The sequence below is a fragment of the Genypterus blacodes genome, unplaced genomic scaffold (assembly GCF_046128005.1).
Source record: "Genypterus blacodes isolate CSIRO-AG114 ecotype Tasmania unplaced genomic scaffold, CSIRO-AGI_Gbla_v1 ptg000156l_1, whole genome shotgun sequence".
Taxonomy (NCBI): Eukaryota; Metazoa; Chordata; class Actinopteri; order Ophidiiformes; family Ophidiidae; genus Genypterus; species Genypterus blacodes.
In genome coordinates, this window is record NW_027466957.1 from 5,208,632 (window position 1) to 5,225,653 (window position 17,022).

The window sequence follows — 17,022 nt, forward strand, 5'->3', positions numbered from 1 at the left end:
CAAGCAAGTTGAAAGATAGTTTACAATAATTAATCATAGATTAATACATTGACAAAAAAAGATTGTCATGATGCTTTTCATCACAGTCCACAGAGTCGGTCCACAAAGAGTATTCCTTGGTTTTGTACATCTTCATCTGGATATGGAATGAAAAGATGCCTATTCCCATTTAAAAACATAATCCACATAATCCCTGGATGCATTTTTCCGGCAGTTGGGATTCACATTCCTGAACGCTGAGTCCACAGCATCCACTTCTTCCAGCTGAACACACCTGGCTACGAGATCTTCCCAAATGAACCTAGGAAAGATAGGAAAAACAAGCGTAAGTAAGGATTTTTCACAACTTCTAAGAAGACGTTTAAGATTAAGACGAAGGTCATCTGTCCTGACCTCTGCTGAGCAGCTGCAGGTTGCGTCCCTCCTCCTGCACCTGAAGCTGCAGCACCTGTTGCAGCAGCTCTTGCCGAAGCGTCTCCTGGATCAGTCCCATCCTCTGCAGCTTCTCTCCATTGAGACGCAGCAATGCACGACCTGAAAGGGTCACACGGTTTACTTACACCTGAATCAGACTTGGTATTGGTAGTATAACTCTCGGATTTGTATATGGAGGCATGTGAGACCTGTGATGGCGTGATGGGAGAAAGCCTCCACATAGGTCAGGTAGTTGTGCGGACAGTGTTTCTTCAACCATTTGCACACGTCCTGCTGTGACCAGAGCACGACGGGACGGATCAGGCTGGGCTGGATCGGGCTCGTGTGGTAAATCCCATAATTCTCACTGGATCGACACTGCAACCACAAAGAGGAATGATCAGAAACACAAACAGATAAATACACAAAGAGAGAGAAGAGGCATGGACACAACCTCAATAATGTTCATGTCCTTATTTTTTGGTTCTGTTTGACAATAGTTCCATTCATGACTTGTCTGCCTCTATTTTTGACCTTTACACTAATGTGGGATTATAAAGTAATGTGATCAGAAGCCCGCAGCCACAAACACACTCCTCTATCAATTTTATGAATGAAACACTGACTGACGAACAGCGACACACACACACAGATATGCCAACACACATGGAACGGAACTAACTTGCGAAAGAGCAAAGGCGTGTTTTAAACTCACTAATGAGAGCAGATCAAACCGGTTAAATGTGAATTTCTTGAAGATCAAGCAGGAGTTTCTACAACGGCAACATAAGAGGCTGAGGAGCATGTTGGCCGGTTTGATGATGAAATCCGATTCATTAATCCCATGGATGTACAGGATGTAAAAGTGGAGTTCTAATCAAATCCGCCCTTTGATCAGTCATTCAGGTATAAAAAATTCAGTGAGTTCAGCGTTTCACTCCTCTCCAACTCAGATGTTCCCTGGTGCTTGAAGAAAACTCTCCACATTTAAGGGCCTGTGAGGCAAAACTGGTGCTGGAGGTTTGCATATTACTTCATATAATGTCTCTTCCAAATAAGAAAGGAAATTACTCTTTAGAAAAAACACAAATCTACATATTTACAATAACTTTGGCAGAAAAGGATGCAACATGACGCATTTTAAATGATATGTATGTTGTTTCTATTGAAATTTCTGTTTGCAAAGTATCATTTTTCCAAACATCAAACAGCCATTATCACTGATAAGATCCAATCAGACATGCATAGCTGCTTTAAGTTCTTAAATCTAACACTTTCAGCTTCTTATTTTTTACCACATAAAGTCATCAGTCACCATCTTACATCCTAAGAGCAGTAGCAGAGTTAAAATGCTTCAGTTTCTCTCCATCTTTAAATAAAACATGTTACTGCCTGTGATCTCTTTGATTCAATTCTAACACTTTTTGGTGGACCGTGCACTTATTGCTTTTTATCTTCCGACTGTTCTTTCTCTTTAGTTCTACCCTCAGTCTCAGCGCAGCACGCTCAATTTTTCATTTTGGTATAATATTTAAGTAAAATATTTCAATATTTATTACTGCCAAACCGATTTCTTTTCTGCTGATATCTTCTGTCATCTCAAAGTTCATTTCAAGTTCACTTTGGCCATAATCGTTACAGACTTACGATCACTGTTTCATGTACACGCGTGTTAGTGTGAAGACTGTGGAAACAGGATGGCAGTTAAAAGACACACAACTGAAATTGTTCTCCTCAAGACAACAGAGATGAAAATACATTCACCATTACATAATGTGCAACCAAGAAGATTGACACCAAAACAACACGCTGCACTTTGTTATCAGCCCAAGTTCTTTGTTTGCAGCTTGAGCTTGAGCTTAAAGCTTGAGAGCTTTCAATGAGTGACGACAAAAGCATGGACACCGGGCCTTGTGACTGAGGGCTTTAAAAGAAGCCAGTTTAGAACAGATTGCCCTTGATAAGATAATGACACCGATATCTATGACCAGATTCAATTTAAATTGGAACACAATGACTCCAAGAAGCAAAACATGAAGATCTATAAAAGGGTTTTGAATACCAGAGCACAACATCACATATTTGGTATTGAACAGCTCTCAGTCTATGTTGCATGTTGAAGGACCTGTTCTATTTAAAGCCATGCTAAAAGGCTGTTAGAGCCCACCAACCCGCCGGGGAGAGGGCAACTTCCATTCTCTGCTGACAAAGTGGCCATTTGCGACAATGGATCTGCCACGCTAGGAATCTCTCTCCTCTTCAGTGCAGGAAGCTCAGAGCAATAGACAGGAAGCCAGCCAGAGCATGAGATAAGATGGGCATAAGATAATTTAACACCTATTTTTTCCTGCATCAGCATGATGTACATATGATGGGACTCATTGATAATAAATCAATTTTGACAAATGCAACCATTGCAGTTCATTTGAATCCTGAAAATGATGACACAATGATAAAGAGGAGCTCATTTTCTTGGCTGATGTATCTAAGGATGCGTGCAAAACACATAGCATGTATTTGCTGATTCAAACAATACTGCTGCTTTTGTCTTTCAAACCATCTGGCTTAATTTAAACAGAATTATGGTGACTAACAGTGAATGATGTGTTTAATTTACTGCCAATTAAGACACTGGGGGAAGCAGAATACAGCATCAGCCCATGTAGCAGGCAGTGTGTCATGGCGTCACTGTTGTGTGTGTGTGTGTACACAGTACCTGCAGGGCCTCAGTGCCAGGCTGCTGCAGAAGCTTCACTGCTCTGCCTCCTGCTGTTTTCTGTCCACGTCCGTCATGCCAGGTTAAGTTCCCACCTGTCCGTTGACTCAGCTGGTGTTTGAAGTCCTCGGGCAGAGCTCTATATTCCACCGCCGGCCTACAGAAACTGAAGCTGGATGCAGCTGTAGGGGAGGAAGCGGGGGGAGGCAATCAGACGAGACGATGTAGAAACAGCACAGGACATGTTCTGCACATCGCCCCCGTTATACAGTATGAAGCCTCTAATTAAAAGCATCCTGACACCCTGTCATTCAGCGGTGATCTCATTATGACTTTTCCACTGAGGGCATGACACTGAGCAGGCGTGAGGTAACATTCAAAGCAATTTCAGCCTGGACAAGCGCCTGCACGGATAATTCCCGGAAATCAGCATCCAACTGAACTATTATCCGCTGTGGTCGAGCTTGTAGACCAAATGTTAGCAGGGAGAGACCGAGCACTTTCTCATCATTATGAGGCAGCCTGTGGGCACAGAGCCAAACCCACCCAACAGCAGGTGGCATTCTTACATCCAGTAATTAAAGAAAGTGTGGAACTACAGTAAACATGCTGTTGTTGGCACAGATCCTGGCAAAAAAAGCTGCAGGTCATTACTGATTTACGAGCCAGATTGGAAGGATTTTCTTGTGATAATTCGAGGCAACAAAAACAGCTGTGACTGTGTGTGTGTGTGTGTGTATCTCAATATTTCACATTGACCAAAGACAATATGAAAGGAGGATGTGGGTTTGAGGAGTTGAAAGTGTGTGTGTGTGTGTTTGCTCTGCCAGCTTTGTGTTTCTCATTCATCACCTGCTGGGAGCCGAATAACATTATGAATAAAAATCATGTGCGCAACTTCAAGACCTCAAGACTTCAAGACTGCAAGAACTCTTTCTACGTGGTTTTGGTGAAGCTGCCGCTGTATCATTTTTAAATTAAATATGAGAATTAGGACAGTTCCGATTTTCAAATTTCAAGAAAAATTCCAAGAATAAAAAGCAGATGAGAAGAGTCCTCATTAGCGCTGCACGTGAGATGCCTTCACGGAACTCCTGTTGTTGCCTCCCTGCTGTTTCCCTGTTAAGTGTTTTTACTGAATCTACACGAGGCTTAAACTCAATGATCAGATGATAACATTAATTAAACTTGAGTCACGACAGAAATTAAGACTCACAGCCGCCAAAACCAACCAACTCTACTGATGTCTGTAGTAATATCAGCATCTATCAGCCCATTTTAATGCTTCAGACCTCCAGCTGTTTAAGATTTTACTTAATTTTAATATTTTAACGTTTACGTGCACTTTATCCTCCCACTTATAACCACTCGCGTACCTGCAAACGGGTCTCGCAGGTACAAGTGTGGAGGAATTTACGCAACATATAGTGCAATCTAACGCCAAAACAAAGCTGCTTACCGTCCACCGCCATGGCGCACTGTGCGTCTCCGTTCTTTGGTTTAGTCAAAGTCTCCCATCGTCTCCGGTAATCACGCTGCTCCTGCTCCCGCTCCTGCTCTCCTCTCTGCCTCTGCTCGCCGGTGAGAAGTTTCACGGAGCTCCAGCAGGAGGGGAGACGCTCTTCATCCTCTGTGGTCCTCCGCCTCCTGCTGCTCCTCGATCGTCTAGAAAATGTCTCCAAAGCGGCACAGCTCGTCCCTCAGACGCACTAGCTGGCTGTTTGAAGTTGCGCAAGAACACAGGGGAATGTCACCAAACAGCTGGGCAGACTGGTTCCCCTGTGAGTATCTATGTCTCTGTCTCTCTCTCTCAGTGTGTTTGTGTTGTGTTGTGTGTGTGTGTGTGTGTGTGTGTGGGGTTTGTGTTGTGTTGTGAGAATCAGATGAGCGACTTTTTCTCAAGAGCTCAGCGAGCTCAAAGTGCAGCCCCAGGCCCTGTAATTACTGCTGCAGCTCTGGTGGAGAGTCTGAACACAGAGGCGCATGAAAAGGCTTCTCAGCACCACAGCATCCACCGCGAGGAATCCCCCCCATCCCCCCCTTAAGAATGGGAGCTCTGTGGGGCCCTCGGGCAGCGGGCCATGGCTCTGATGGACCCTCTTTGTCCAGGTTTGGCCTAGTAGTGCTGCGGGACAGTCCTGCTCACACCTGCACGCACAATCATTGAATTTGGGCTGGCAGAAGTGGTAGCAGACGACCTATGACCTCTAGTTTAGGATCATATCCATCACATGGCACAATGACTGAGGATCAATCCTAATAATCGTGAAAGATCCCAGCCAGACAACATTTAAGAGATGAAGATAAAATAAACTTTAATAAACTTCTGAAATGCACAAAAAGCACATCTGCTACATCCCCACTTACTTTTTTTGCCGATCTATCCATCTACAAGCACAACCACAATTAAGGCAAATTTAGGGTTTCAGATGTGTTGTGAAATACAAACATATAAATCACAAAGATAATGACAATCCTGACCACCGATTTGCGATGTCATTATCAATCTAACATGTATACTGTGTCTAACATGTGATATCACTCTTTAAATCATGAGGGTCCAATCTAGAAGGAATCGTGTATATTTATAAATACTCCTTATTGCTATTTCACATATAGCTCTGGTTTTGAAATTGCAATACACAGCAAAGAAAATTATCTGAAAAATGCCGATTAATAGGAATGTGTGTAGGAGTGTGTTGTTGTGGATGCAGAGACTCAGGTGTTTGTCAAAGACGGCGTGGAGGAGGTCCAATTAATTCCTAGCAACGCTCACAACAACAACATTGACAGTTAGTGATGAAGGCTGAGGGTGGTTGTCCTGGTTTACACTCCCTCTTTCTCTCTCTCTCTCTCTTTAGGCTTCCAGCTGCCAATGATGGATCTAAGGTGGCGCTCCCTGCTGGTTTGAATGCTGCATGATGTGACTGATGATTATTTGAAAAGACTGCATGCCAGATAAGAGCATCTGTTAGATCTTCTCCCACATCCTCCCACAATCAGCGTCTGAACTACTCCCCAGCGGGAGTAGTTCCCCCACGTCTTCCCCCACGTCTTCCCCCACGTCAACACTGCTGTTTTTTTGCGAGACTGATTTTTCAAAACACTGGTCAGAGAGATGCATTGTAGTTTATCCCCATCAAACCACACGCGCCATGTGGTGATATGAACCCACCCGACTAGTTCAAGTTCAATTGGTGGGGAGCGCAGTGAGCAGTTTCCACAGATGTTTCAGAGAAAACTGAGAGTTTGGAGCTTTGGGGTTCTGCTTAAACATTTAACATGGACACATTTGGCCTGGATAGAGTGCTAAAAGATGAAAAGAAAGAAGAAGTAGAAGTAGAAGAAGAAGAAGAAGAAGCATTCATTCTATCCACTGGAGAGAACATCAAAGACTCTAGTCTATTAGTGAAATACGTCGGAGATTTACACTAAGCAGCCTTTTGTTTTACTGTTCATCTAAGACATTTCTTCCATTGATTGTTTGTCTTTATGATCATTCCTGAGTAATATGCCAACATCATTAGAGTTACACCGTAAGTATTTTATCACTTGGCCACGAGACAGAGATAATCATTTCTTTCTTGGTAATAAAATGTTTATGATGAAACAAAAAGCTTTTGGCAGGAAAAATGATGCAAGACCAGGAGTGAACACAAGGTGGCAGTATCATTCTGCCAACACGTCACATACTTATGTTGCTGCTCAAAACATGTGTGACTATTTTGTATAGTCAAATAGTATTTTGGATCAGATTTACATCTTTTATTTGTTTAAATTGTTTGATTTAGTTCACTATTCTAACCACGAGGCTGTTTGGCTCATCTAAACATTCTGCTGTCACTTTTATCTCCTTTATCAGCCCATGTTCCAGATTTGAGAGGGTTCCAGGTTTTACTCAGCAAAATTATCCACATAAGCAAAATAAAATAAGCTGACACAAACTGTTGTTGCTTGAAATTGAAAGATAGAATAGAAGTAAATTTTTGTATTATACTGTATAAAGTGCTTGTCATACATGGAACGAGACAAAATCATTAATCAAACGCAGGCGCGGGATTATTATGAATCAGCTCTGGAAGTAAATCATGTTGGAAAAATGAGACAACTCTGAGACTTTTAAGCCTCAGTGAGCAGAATAATATGATGCAGATGGATTGTGTGTGTGTGTGTGTGTGTGTGTGTGTGTGTGTGTGTGTGTGTGTGTGTGTGTGTGTGTGTGTGTGTGTGTGTGTGTGTGTGTTCACAGTAAGCAATGCTGTATCCAGATGAGTACACACTGTCAACAGCCTGTCAACAGCAAATACACTGAAGCTCTGAGTCATAGTGTGAAGTGTGTCGGCGACCTCTGCTTCCCCATGTGGCCACCAAATTACGTTTGCTCGGACCAACATTTGTCTCTGTTAAGTGACCGATTTTCTACTGAGTTCAACCTCACAAGTCCCTGAAGGAAGCGGAAATCTTTCAATCTTTACATATAGACTAATTTCATGAACTTCAATAAATCAGTGTGCATCTGCAATGGAAACAGGGTTTAGCTTTGTGAAGTGATGACCTGTTGCTTAACCCACTTAACCCAGTTACTTGGTCATGGAAATACAAAAAAGGCCGTCAAACACTTTGGTGCTTCATGTCACAAACAATAGCTGCATTGATTGATCCATTGTGGAGGTTATTTTTTCACGAACTAGCATTGTCTTGTCATTGAAAAGCAACAAGGATCAATGTCAACATCCTGAAAAGACGTCCCATTCACTATGATACATTTCACAATTAATGGCAATGTGCAATTAACTTTAACTCGAAGTAGACGGCTACTATGTAGCTAGCTAGTCGATTCAACTCTGATGCCATCGTTTAGTTAGCAAAGCATTTGGTTAGCCTAGCACAGATGAAACATCTAGGGTATATTCAATTTAAATCAATGTTACCCTAATTTACTTGGCCAATATTTTATTAGAACAAGTCAAATCTAGTCTTGGTGTGTTTGGCCTTAGCAGCGGTATGCACCGTTCAATGTTCTTCTTCTAGAGAGTTCATCTTTCTCTCTGCCAGGCTAACCAGTAGAAGGAGTTGAAATAAAAGAATTGAACAGATTCAGGTCACGTATGAACGCTAGAAAATCATTCTTAGCCATTTTACAGACTGGAAGGAGGAAATATACAATACGTCAAATCATTCCATAGGCCTTGAGTGGCAAACCAAACCCATCCATGACTTGCTAATATAATGTGAAGAAGGTCTGTTGTGGAAAAGCAGCGTAGCTCTCCGGAAACACACAGCACCAAAAACACACTTAACAGGATTTACAGGCAGGCTCAGAATGTGAAGCTTCAGTGTTAAAACTAAACAGACAGAGAAAAGGAAAATGGGATAAACACACGTGTGAACACACATATGTGGCACAGATATCCTTAGCACCATATGTGGCCTTTTGATTTATGTGCGTTTTAAAGTGTTTTTCCATTTTCGACACTCTTTTCCGTGTGGACGCAGGCAACTTCGACCTCACCCTGTCCATAACACGGCTGATGAGATGCATGAACGGTTAAAGACTGACGTAAGCGTTATGATGGGCAGGTGAGTGGAAGCTAAAACAGCTGTAACACTGTGATTCCATTCAGGCAAAAGGTTTGGGTGGAGGCCTGCAGAATAAGGCTGCACTTGTTCGACTGGGAGTCTGGATGTTGTGCACTGTGCGCCATGTTTCACACGATACAATGGAAGCTTGTTTACAAATCCAGGCGTGATGGAGCTCACGGTGAACACACACACACACATACTTACACTTGGAGCAGGGTGTTCACAGGTAAAAGAGGTGGGGCCTGCTACAAACAGGATACAGGAAATTGACTTCTTACAAGGGCCACGAAAATAACTTTTGAAAAAATAATGGACACAATGTCACTTTTGTTCTAAATGAGGTCGGGTTACTGTGGACGAAGCATGAAGTGATTTATGAGATTTCTGGTACTAACTGGGAACTTTTTAGATCACGAAAACATTGTGTCGTTTTATTTATTCTGTCCTTACCCACTTTGGAAACTTTGCTTTTTGAACTGTATTATACTACTGATGTGTATTTTTGTATTTTAAGGGAAAACATCTTCATTCTGCTGCTGTCCTATATTTCACCAATGTAACAGAATAAAGACAATAAACAAAGAAAAGCTCCAGGGGCCAGAATGCTGTAATTGTGGAAAGGTTTACATTTGAGGGTTTTGCTTTCATTCAGAGGTAAAGTGATCAGTTTGTCCTCTAAAAGCTGATAAATTTCATTTTAAACTGACTGTGATGAATATAAACAGTAAATCCCAAAGTTAGGCAGTAAACTGGTTCTTCCTAAGTGGTTTCAAGGGGAAAGTGTCTGCCAATGCTCAGGGTTGTGAGCTTAATTCCTTGTCTCACTGTTTCTGTGCAGTGAATGAGTGTGTTGGTGTGTGGGGAAAGGCGGTCAGAGGAATGGGTGTGTGGGTTTCAACACAGACTATTTGTTTTTATTTGTTCCCATTCCTGGAGGTTTGCTGTTAGGTTGGGGGAGAGTCTACACCAGTGTGCATGTGTGAAGTGAAAGAGGGCAAAGTGTGTAACTGATTTGACTTTAAAGCTAACAAGACTGCTAAAACATCACGTAACCTGCATATCAGTATTAATAGGTTCATGCATGTGACAAACCTATAGTCTATGTTTTGCTGTGGTAGTTTAGTACAATAAGCAATAATCTTGAGTTTTGTATATGACTTGTATAATATCACATCACACAGCCAGAGTATAATGTATTAAAGATGTATGAATGCGCCACATATATGACAAATACATTTTACATTACACTATATGTTCATATATCACACCAATACTGTACATAAACTATTCATTGTTTCTAGTTTTGCTTGAGATGTATGCCAATAAGGCAGAACAGGAAATTGAAATGATTGCAGATCATATGTGACTAGCAGAGATGAAACAAGCTATAAATTAATTGACCCATAAAAAAGTTACTGACTGCCAAAATGCTTAACATTTGCAAGGAAGTGTTGCCTTTATCTCGTCTGTATCAGTGCAAACTGAATATCTTTGTGTTTTGAAATGGTTTCAGACACAGGAGGCTACATGAGGGCATAATGTAAGCCTTGGAAACTATTTTGCTTGCTTTATATGCTTTTTTTCATCCATTTAGTGCATAACACAGCAACTTTGTTTATCTATGTTCATTTAAAATATGGCTTGATCTAAAGATCAATATATCTATAGGTCATAATGCACTTAAGATGAATGGACTGCTCCTGCAGTGTCCTGCCTAATATAAATAATAAGATAATTATTTGTGAACTATATAAACTTATCATGTGACATGAATAGAAACCCCAATAGTCATTATGTGCAGAGACAAGGAAATTCAAAAGAGGACAGCAGCCTATTTCGGGACAAGGCAGCCTCTTGTACGCTCTAAAGCTCTGGAGGTAGTTTGTGGTCATGGAATGATGTCACCATGGGAATATACAGTAATTTAATGTCGCTCTCAGTGCTGATTGGTAGAGGCAGTCATCGAACAAAATGAATCATAAAGAGGGAGTTTTAATTTCAGTCTCCAGAATATGACAGGACTGAAATGAAATGAATGAGGGCTTACTGCTCTCCTCTGGTGTCACTCTGGTGTGACTTTGAGGAGGTCAAGTGGGAGGAGATATGCAGATGGGTCTAGTAGAGCCCTATTAGTGGCGTCAGGAGTGCCCCAAGCTCACAGTGGACTGTTGTCACACTAGCAGAGTCAACTCATTCAAAAGGTGACACTCTGCTTTATAGCTCTGATTCACACCCAAATAGTTGGACTGCAGGGACTGAATTTTTGGCTGTTTTGCGTGACTGGGATTTCCTCAGAGACATGGTAACTCAGTCATTTTGATAGTAAGTGAATGGAATATTTAGGCTACTTTATTTTTTAAGCATAACTTGCTCTTGTTGGAGGTAAACTTTTTTTGAAGAATCTGTTCTCTAATCTTTTAACTGCTGGATAAATCAGGATGCATCTTACAATGGCCGTGGGCCCTTTTATAGTTGTGACACTTTTTCTGTCACTGGCTGACGCCAAGTTCTACAGACCATTTCAGCCGAACCCGTACAAAGGTGTGCCCAGTCAATACCATGAGCCAGGAAAACCCACCAGCAGACATAAGTAAGTGCTTGTGCTCTCTCTCTCTCTCTCTCTCTCTGTCCGTCTGTCTACACTATTTCATGAAATTCAGGTCATTTATGTCCAAACTAGGTCACTGACACTGCCTTTTTTGTAAGTTGGAGCATTCTGCTATTACTTCACGAGTGCAAAGATAGAGGTTATGCACTCAACAATAACAGCTAAAAATATCTTGTGGCTTCCAAAACAAGCTGTGTTATACTATAATGACGGTAAAGGCGAGTCGATTTCAGTTTCAGTTTTCAACACCCTGCATGTACAGTATTTCTTTGTAACATATCTGAGCTACTTCACCGAAAAATAGAACTAATTCAGTATAATCAAAAGTTGTTTGTGTCATATTTTTGTCTCTTCTCTGTTCTCTGGAAGGAACCACTGTGCCTACGTTGTTGAAAACACTGTGTCCTTCACAGTGCAGGATGGGGCAGCCCCCTATGTCAAGGCTGAGTACAACAAGTGCACCTGGGGTCATAAATGTCCAACTCTCCTGTAAGTGAACCACATCTAAGTGTCACATTGATATCGCATTATTGTGACTAATACCTGGTTGATCTCCACAGATATCGCCTGATGTACAAACCTATCTACAAAGTGGCACACAAAACTGTCACAGAGCTGGAGTGGCGCTGTTGCCCCGGTTTCTCTGGTTATGGCTGTATGGAGGGACCATCTTATCCACATCACATGAAAATGATGCCACCATTTAAAGGCCCATCCGTCAAAGGCCCACATTTTCAAGGATCTCAGTTCAAGGGCCCACATTACAAAGGTCCAATGTTTAAAGGTCCACAATTTAAAGGCCCACCCATTAACACTGGCATGAAAGCCCAGCCATGGAGTCAATCTAAAGGACCTCCCACCAGCAGTATGGACTCTTATCCCATGCATCACTTTGGGCCTCCAAGGTCCTCATCGTACCCAGACGCCTCCTTTGAGCCTTATCCATCAGAGCCAGAGCCAATGCCGGACAACCAGGAGCCACATCACCCAGAGCAGGAACAAGTACACGACCATGACCATGAGCCTGAGCACAGTCAGGTGCCAGAGGAACATATCCTGGAGGAAGCAGCACCACCCTCTGGTGGTCAAGAAGCTGAAGGTGAACCTAAATGTTTATTCATAGGACCATTTTTCAATTTCCTTGGTAAATAGACTTCATTCTATATATCCAAGTAGGTAGCTTTAATGTTGTTCTCTTTATTATTGCCCATAAAAACACTTCAGGTGGGTCAGTGGGAGGATTTTTCTCAAATGATATTATTTGTTATCTGACAAATCATCTTGACAATAAGAATAGTGTGTATACTAAGGAAGGCTTACTTTTGTAGTTTATAGTCACAGATTGTAGTTCCACTTAGCCAGGCCACAAAGTAGAAACTCGAATGGTCTTTAATTGTTGAAATGTCTGTATTAATGTAATGTAATCTCTCTCTCTTTAGGCCAGTCCCTGGAAAGTGAGACAGAGGAGCGACTATATCGAATGGAGGAAGATGTGCAACGTCTGAACCAGGGTCTGGAGACCCTGAGGGGGACTGTGAATGGACTAGAGGACGGCTTACGAGCTTCACTGAGGGAAGATGCCAACAGGATGTTGTCAGCTCTGCTCTCTGCTGCCCCTGGTCCTGTTCCTGCTCCACCCGTGGCCTCAAGTCAATCTACTATAGGATTTGTAGAGATCCCTGGTGGAGACCCTGAGACAGAAGGTCTGGACGGCAGACATGTGTTGCCAGGCCTGGGAGAGCTGAGTGGAAGGGTGGAAGAGCTCAGGGCAGAGCTACAGGCCAAGACAGCAGAGCTGCAGGAGCTCAAAGCAACAGTACTGGGTCATGATGGAGCCTTAAAGAAGCTGCCAAATAGGGAGCAGGTAAGATCTGACTCCACTGGCATTCTCGGAGGAGATACCCAGAAGGCTATAGAGGAGTTGATGGATGCCAAGCTGAGTGCAGTCAGAACAGAGATCCTCGGTGGGTTTGAGAAGCGTGTGGAGACTGCAGAGAGCCGCTGTGAGGAAAAAGCCGGGGATGTCCGACGTCAGTGTCAGAGGAAGCAAGATGAGACTCAGGAACAGATGGAGGACGCCCTGGTGGACAGCACCGCAGGCATGAGAACTGAGCTAGGTAACCTCAAGGCACAAGTGCATGGTCTGAAAGCTTCAGACAGTTGCTGTGGTACAGTGAATGGACTGATTGAGAGGGTTCAGCTGCTGGAGATGTCAGTGGCAGGCCTCAACCAGTCCCAAGGACACCTGAGAGTGGAGCTGGGTGGACACAAGGACCACATCGAGGGCATGCTTGAGGGGCGATTAGGGTATGTAGAGGCCAAGCTCAACCTGACAGGGAAGTTGAAAAGTGATGAGACAAGAGGGACAAGTGGAGGAGCTGGTCTGGAGGCCAGACTGGAAGGTAAGCTCAGTGAATTAGAGGTCCGCTTGCTGACAGCTATGGAAGAGCTGAGCAATGCTACTGCCCCTGCCCTGTTGGAGGGCCATGCTGTTCCCACCCTGGAGACAGAGCTAGAGTCACTGCGAGGGAGATTGGAGATGGATGTGGACAGAGTAAAGAAGCACCTAAACAGTCTGGAGAGTCTCTGCATTTCTTCCTGCTCCTCCTCTCAGATCCCCTCTGCCATTCAGGGAGATTCTGCCAAACCAAATACTCACATAGAAGAGGAGAAGGATGTACAGGAGACACTGGACTTCCAAGTTGACCGTTTGAATAGCCTCAATATTACACTACAGAACCTCTTGAAGCATCTGGCCCTCAGAGACCAGCAAGAAGAAAAACAGAGAGATTCCCCCATGCAGGGCGAGCTCACAATACTTAAATTCAACGTACGCACTGTCAATCGCACTCTGAAAAGCCTTCAAGATTCCCTAGGAATGGTGGTCCACCAGGTGGGAGAAGCCAACAGCACCTGGCATGAGAGAGAGGTCCGTTTGGCCCAGCAGGTTAAAGGTGTGGTCCAACTGGTTGGACATCAGGCCTCCATGCTTGGGGCCGGTGAACGCAGACTGGCCCGACTTAAGGGTGAGCTTCTGGGGATGAAGAGGCGGCTAGCCGAGGAAGTCCAGGGCTGTCGAAGCACTGCTCTGGGGGTCCAGAAAGAGGTGACTGAAGTTGGAGGGCGTGTCTCCAATGTGGAGGACCAATGCAAGGGACTGAATGACATGGCAGATGACCTGGAGAGAATCAGGGAGGAGTTGGAGAAACAGTCGAACGGGCTTCTCTCGCGAGTCAATGGGACCCTCTCCAGCCACGCTCAGCAGCTGACTGACCTGAGAGACGGACTCAGGAACTGCACCTCAAAGATGGAGCCTACGCAGGAGAGTCTAGGGTTGAAGTCTGAGCAGAAACGAGGGGACACCTTCACCTTGATTTAGTTCAATTTATTAGGACTATGGATGTCTACATTGAATCACAAATTGTCCTGAATCTGCAGGTGTGGAAGTCCACTAAGATGTTATCATACTATGCGTACTGTTAACTACAAAGGTGTAAAACCTGCACTGAGTTACGAATGGTTTTAGTTACCTAATACGTAGAAATGAGAAAACCGACAGAGGCAGCTAATTCCAACTGATAACATTATACTTAGAGGCAGCATCTTGGTATTGCAACATGAAGGTGCTAAGTTGATGTGAGTGAGGTGGAAGATCTTTATCTAGCCAGGGTGACTGAGGAACAGATAGATAAGAGAACACTGTACCTCTGTCACTGCAGTTTCTATGAACTTGTGTCCAACAAAATGTTTACATGTTAATGTTTTGTAATGATTGTTTTTTACTGATGTTTAGAGTAGATATATTCAAGATATTCTGTTTTTTATATGGTTTGGATTTTTTTATATTGATTTCTATTAATATTGTAATTGCAAAAATGCTGCCATTTCAAGCTGTATACACTGTGATTTCAAGATTGTGCAGTGTCAACAATTTAATAAACACAAAAGCATAGTTGCAGCTCTGTTGCATTCTTGGTCAGGTAGTGTGTTTTCACTTAGAGGCAGATAAATGTGACGCCACAAGAGGGCAACATACTTTGGATTTAGTTTGAATTGACAGTTGGGGACATGGAATTTGGTTTAAGATATGTCCATATAAAGAATGAACCCTCTCCCCTGCAGAGATTAGATGTATACGAGAAAGAAAATGAAAAAACTGTCTTATAAATCAAGGTGACACAGATGGAAAACCAAAGACTGTTTCTGCCTCCAGCTTACATTAAATATATGTCCCAGAATCTTTTACCGGTCTTCTTTTTCTGTATTCTACCCAGGCCTCCTATAAGTTCACACTTCAAACAAGCCCAGACAAGAACACATTAATCTTGCTTGGTTCTAGACAGGCATTTTAGGGCTCTGGGGAATTTGATTTCAGTGACTCACAGTCCTTTCACTGCTCATTTATGTATCCGATTCTGAGTTATGCTCAGACACTCACTGAGGGAAAGCGCACAATTTACGAAAGGCAAAGCTGGCACAAAGACAGAGGACACAGAATACCAGAGCAATCGGAGGACAGTGGTCCTCGATCTGAGTCACCTTGTATAATGTCATAGACAGAAGCTTGGGGTTAAAGGAGAATTTCTACCATTACAGTGATGGGCAGTATTGATTTAGTGGGCACATACATGACAACTTCCTTAAATCAACCCCAGAGCGTTTTAGCAATAAGCTCCAGACGTAGAATAAAGTGTACAGCTAATCCATCGTCTCCTATTGAAAAAGTAGTTGGTATAAAGTCATAATCACAAAGCCCGACCTTGAAGAGCAATTTCCTACACTGAGTCATACTACAAAGGATCTCTTATACAACTGTAAACATGATAAACATCACTAAACACAGCATTCATTTGGTCATCTTTTCATGTGACGAGACTTTAAAGACACTCTGTTCTTATCTAAACCCTTTCTGTTGTCTTGGCTACCACATTACAAAAGATGATTTCTTGGTCCCGTGCCAAATGATTTGTCCCAGAGCCAACGTTAAGGGCAGCTTGAGATGAATATGGGTACAGCAATGGCGATGAATTTGAATATGAGGGAGATCTTGGTGATTTCATGTTCAAGCGAATTGGAGTGAGCTTTACTGTATACAAACCCTCCATGATTTGATAGATAGAGGTACAAAATATTTGGATGGATGTCCCAGCTGTATTAATGTCAATTGCAGATGTTTGTTTAACCTATTAAATTCAATACAACTACTTTTTCCACACAGTGTGCTGGTTTCGTCACATCAACGAAAACGGTGAGCAGAAATGTATTCTTCGATTTTTCAGTTTTCCATATGGTGCAGAGAAGAAGATAAATCAAGCCTGTGAGCGTTTTGCAGTCTGAAGTAGACAAATCACAATGTGGGAAAGACTATAAAATCACAATTTATTTCTCATGAATCGACTAAGCAACAACTCAAGGCCCATGAGCACACTAAAGACAATGTCAGAAGTGCTTATAGGTAAGGTTTATTTTTAATTTCTTTATGGAACAAATGTCAAACTTGTCAAAAGTGTCCTGGCCTTTATTTTTGGGGTCAACTTCAATTTATTTTAATCTACTACAACACTCTAATACTACTACATATGTACATCATATATCCTTCACATGGGTAATCCTCTCATTGTGTTCATAACAAAACAACAAAGCTCTGGCATTAACATTGAAGTTACATCTTCAAAATGTATCAATTTTGAAGAATAATTAT

At 42.6% G+C, this 17,022-nt stretch overlaps 2 protein-coding genes across 2 annotated transcripts; one reads left to right on the forward strand and one right to left on the reverse strand.

Annotated features, from left to right (window-relative positions):
• Positions 1-3: 3 nt before the first annotated feature.
• Positions 4-4,881, reverse strand: samd10a (sterile alpha motif domain containing 10a). Its single transcript, XM_076166107.1, has 5 exons — positions 4,590-4,881; positions 3,131-3,312; positions 624-792; positions 394-534; positions 4-301 (listed from the first exon to the last, which is right to left on the reverse strand). The coding sequence occupies exons 1-5, from the start codon at positions 4,600-4,602 to the stop codon at positions 279-281; spliced, it is 528 nt and encodes a 175-aa protein (XP_076022222.1). The 5' UTR covers positions 4,603-4,881; the 3' UTR covers positions 4-278.
• A 5,876-nt stretch (positions 4,882-10,757) lies between these two features.
• On the forward strand, positions 10,758-15,182 carry emilin3a (elastin microfibril interfacer 3a). Its single transcript, XM_076166146.1, has 4 exons — positions 10,758-11,303; positions 11,691-11,810; positions 11,882-12,420; positions 12,761-15,182. The coding sequence occupies exons 1-4, from the start codon at positions 11,152-11,154 to the stop codon at positions 14,698-14,700; spliced, it is 2,751 nt and encodes a 916-aa protein (XP_076022261.1). The 5' UTR covers positions 10,758-11,151; the 3' UTR covers positions 14,701-15,182.
• Positions 15,183-17,022: the final 1,840 nt, after the last annotated feature.

Excerpts from the sequence above, each read along its gene's own strand:
- samd10a (XM_076166107.1), bottom strand. Across the intron at positions 793-3,130 it reads CTGGCACTGAGGCCCTGCAG|TGTCGATCCAGTGAGAATTA; the intron begins GTACTGTGTACA and ends TTGTGGTTGCAG. Across the intron at positions 535-623 it reads CTCCCATCACGCCATCACAG|GTCGTGCATTGCTGCGTCTC; the intron begins GTCTCACATGCC and ends TGACCCTTTCAG.
- emilin3a (XM_076166146.1), top strand. The coding sequence starts at position 11,152 with ATGCATCTTACAATGGCCGTGGGCCCTTTTATAGTTGTGACACTTTTT. Across the intron at positions 11,304-11,690 it reads AAACCCACCAGCAGACATAA|GAACCACTGTGCCTACGTTG; the intron begins GTAAGTGCTTGT and ends GTTCTCTGGAAG. Across the intron at positions 11,811-11,881 it reads CATAAATGTCCAACTCTCCT|ATATCGCCTGATGTACAAAC; the intron begins GTAAGTGAACCA and ends TGATCTCCACAG.